Genomic DNA, 209 nt, shown 5'->3' with positions numbered 1-209 from the left:
TGGATGCCTCCCGAGAGCATCCTGTACCGTAAATTCACCACCGAGAGCGACATCTGGAGCTTTGGCGTGGTGCTCTGGGAGATCTTCACCTACGGGAAGCAGCCCTGGTACCAGCTCTCCAACACTGAGGTGAGCCAGCAGGGGGTGAGGATGGCAGCAGACCCCGGGGGGATCCCCAGCGGGAGGATCCCATCCCTGTCCCGGTTCCC

General features: G+C 62.7%; 1 protein-coding gene across 1 annotated transcript in view; it reads left to right on the top strand.

Annotated features, from left to right (window-relative positions):
- LOC103805139 (high affinity nerve growth factor receptor-like) overlaps window positions 1–209 on the top strand; it is a 1,191-nt gene that overhangs the window by 811 nt on the left and 171 nt on the right. The window contains exon 3 of the mRNA XM_009077777.1: window positions 1–129. This exon is cut by the window's left edge and continues 7 nt beyond it. Coding sequence (XP_009076025.1) covers window positions 1–129 — 129 coding nt within the window. The remainder of the gene's footprint in view (window positions 130–209) is intronic.

The sequence above is a fragment of the Acanthisitta chloris genome, unplaced genomic scaffold (genome assembly GCF_000695815.1).
Source record: "Acanthisitta chloris isolate BGI_N310 unplaced genomic scaffold, ASM69581v1 scaffold25580, whole genome shotgun sequence".
Taxonomy (NCBI): Eukaryota; Metazoa; Chordata; class Aves; order Passeriformes; family Acanthisittidae; genus Acanthisitta; species Acanthisitta chloris.
Note: the sequence above shows the minus strand (reverse complement) of the source record. Positions and strands in the feature narration are given on the sequence as shown.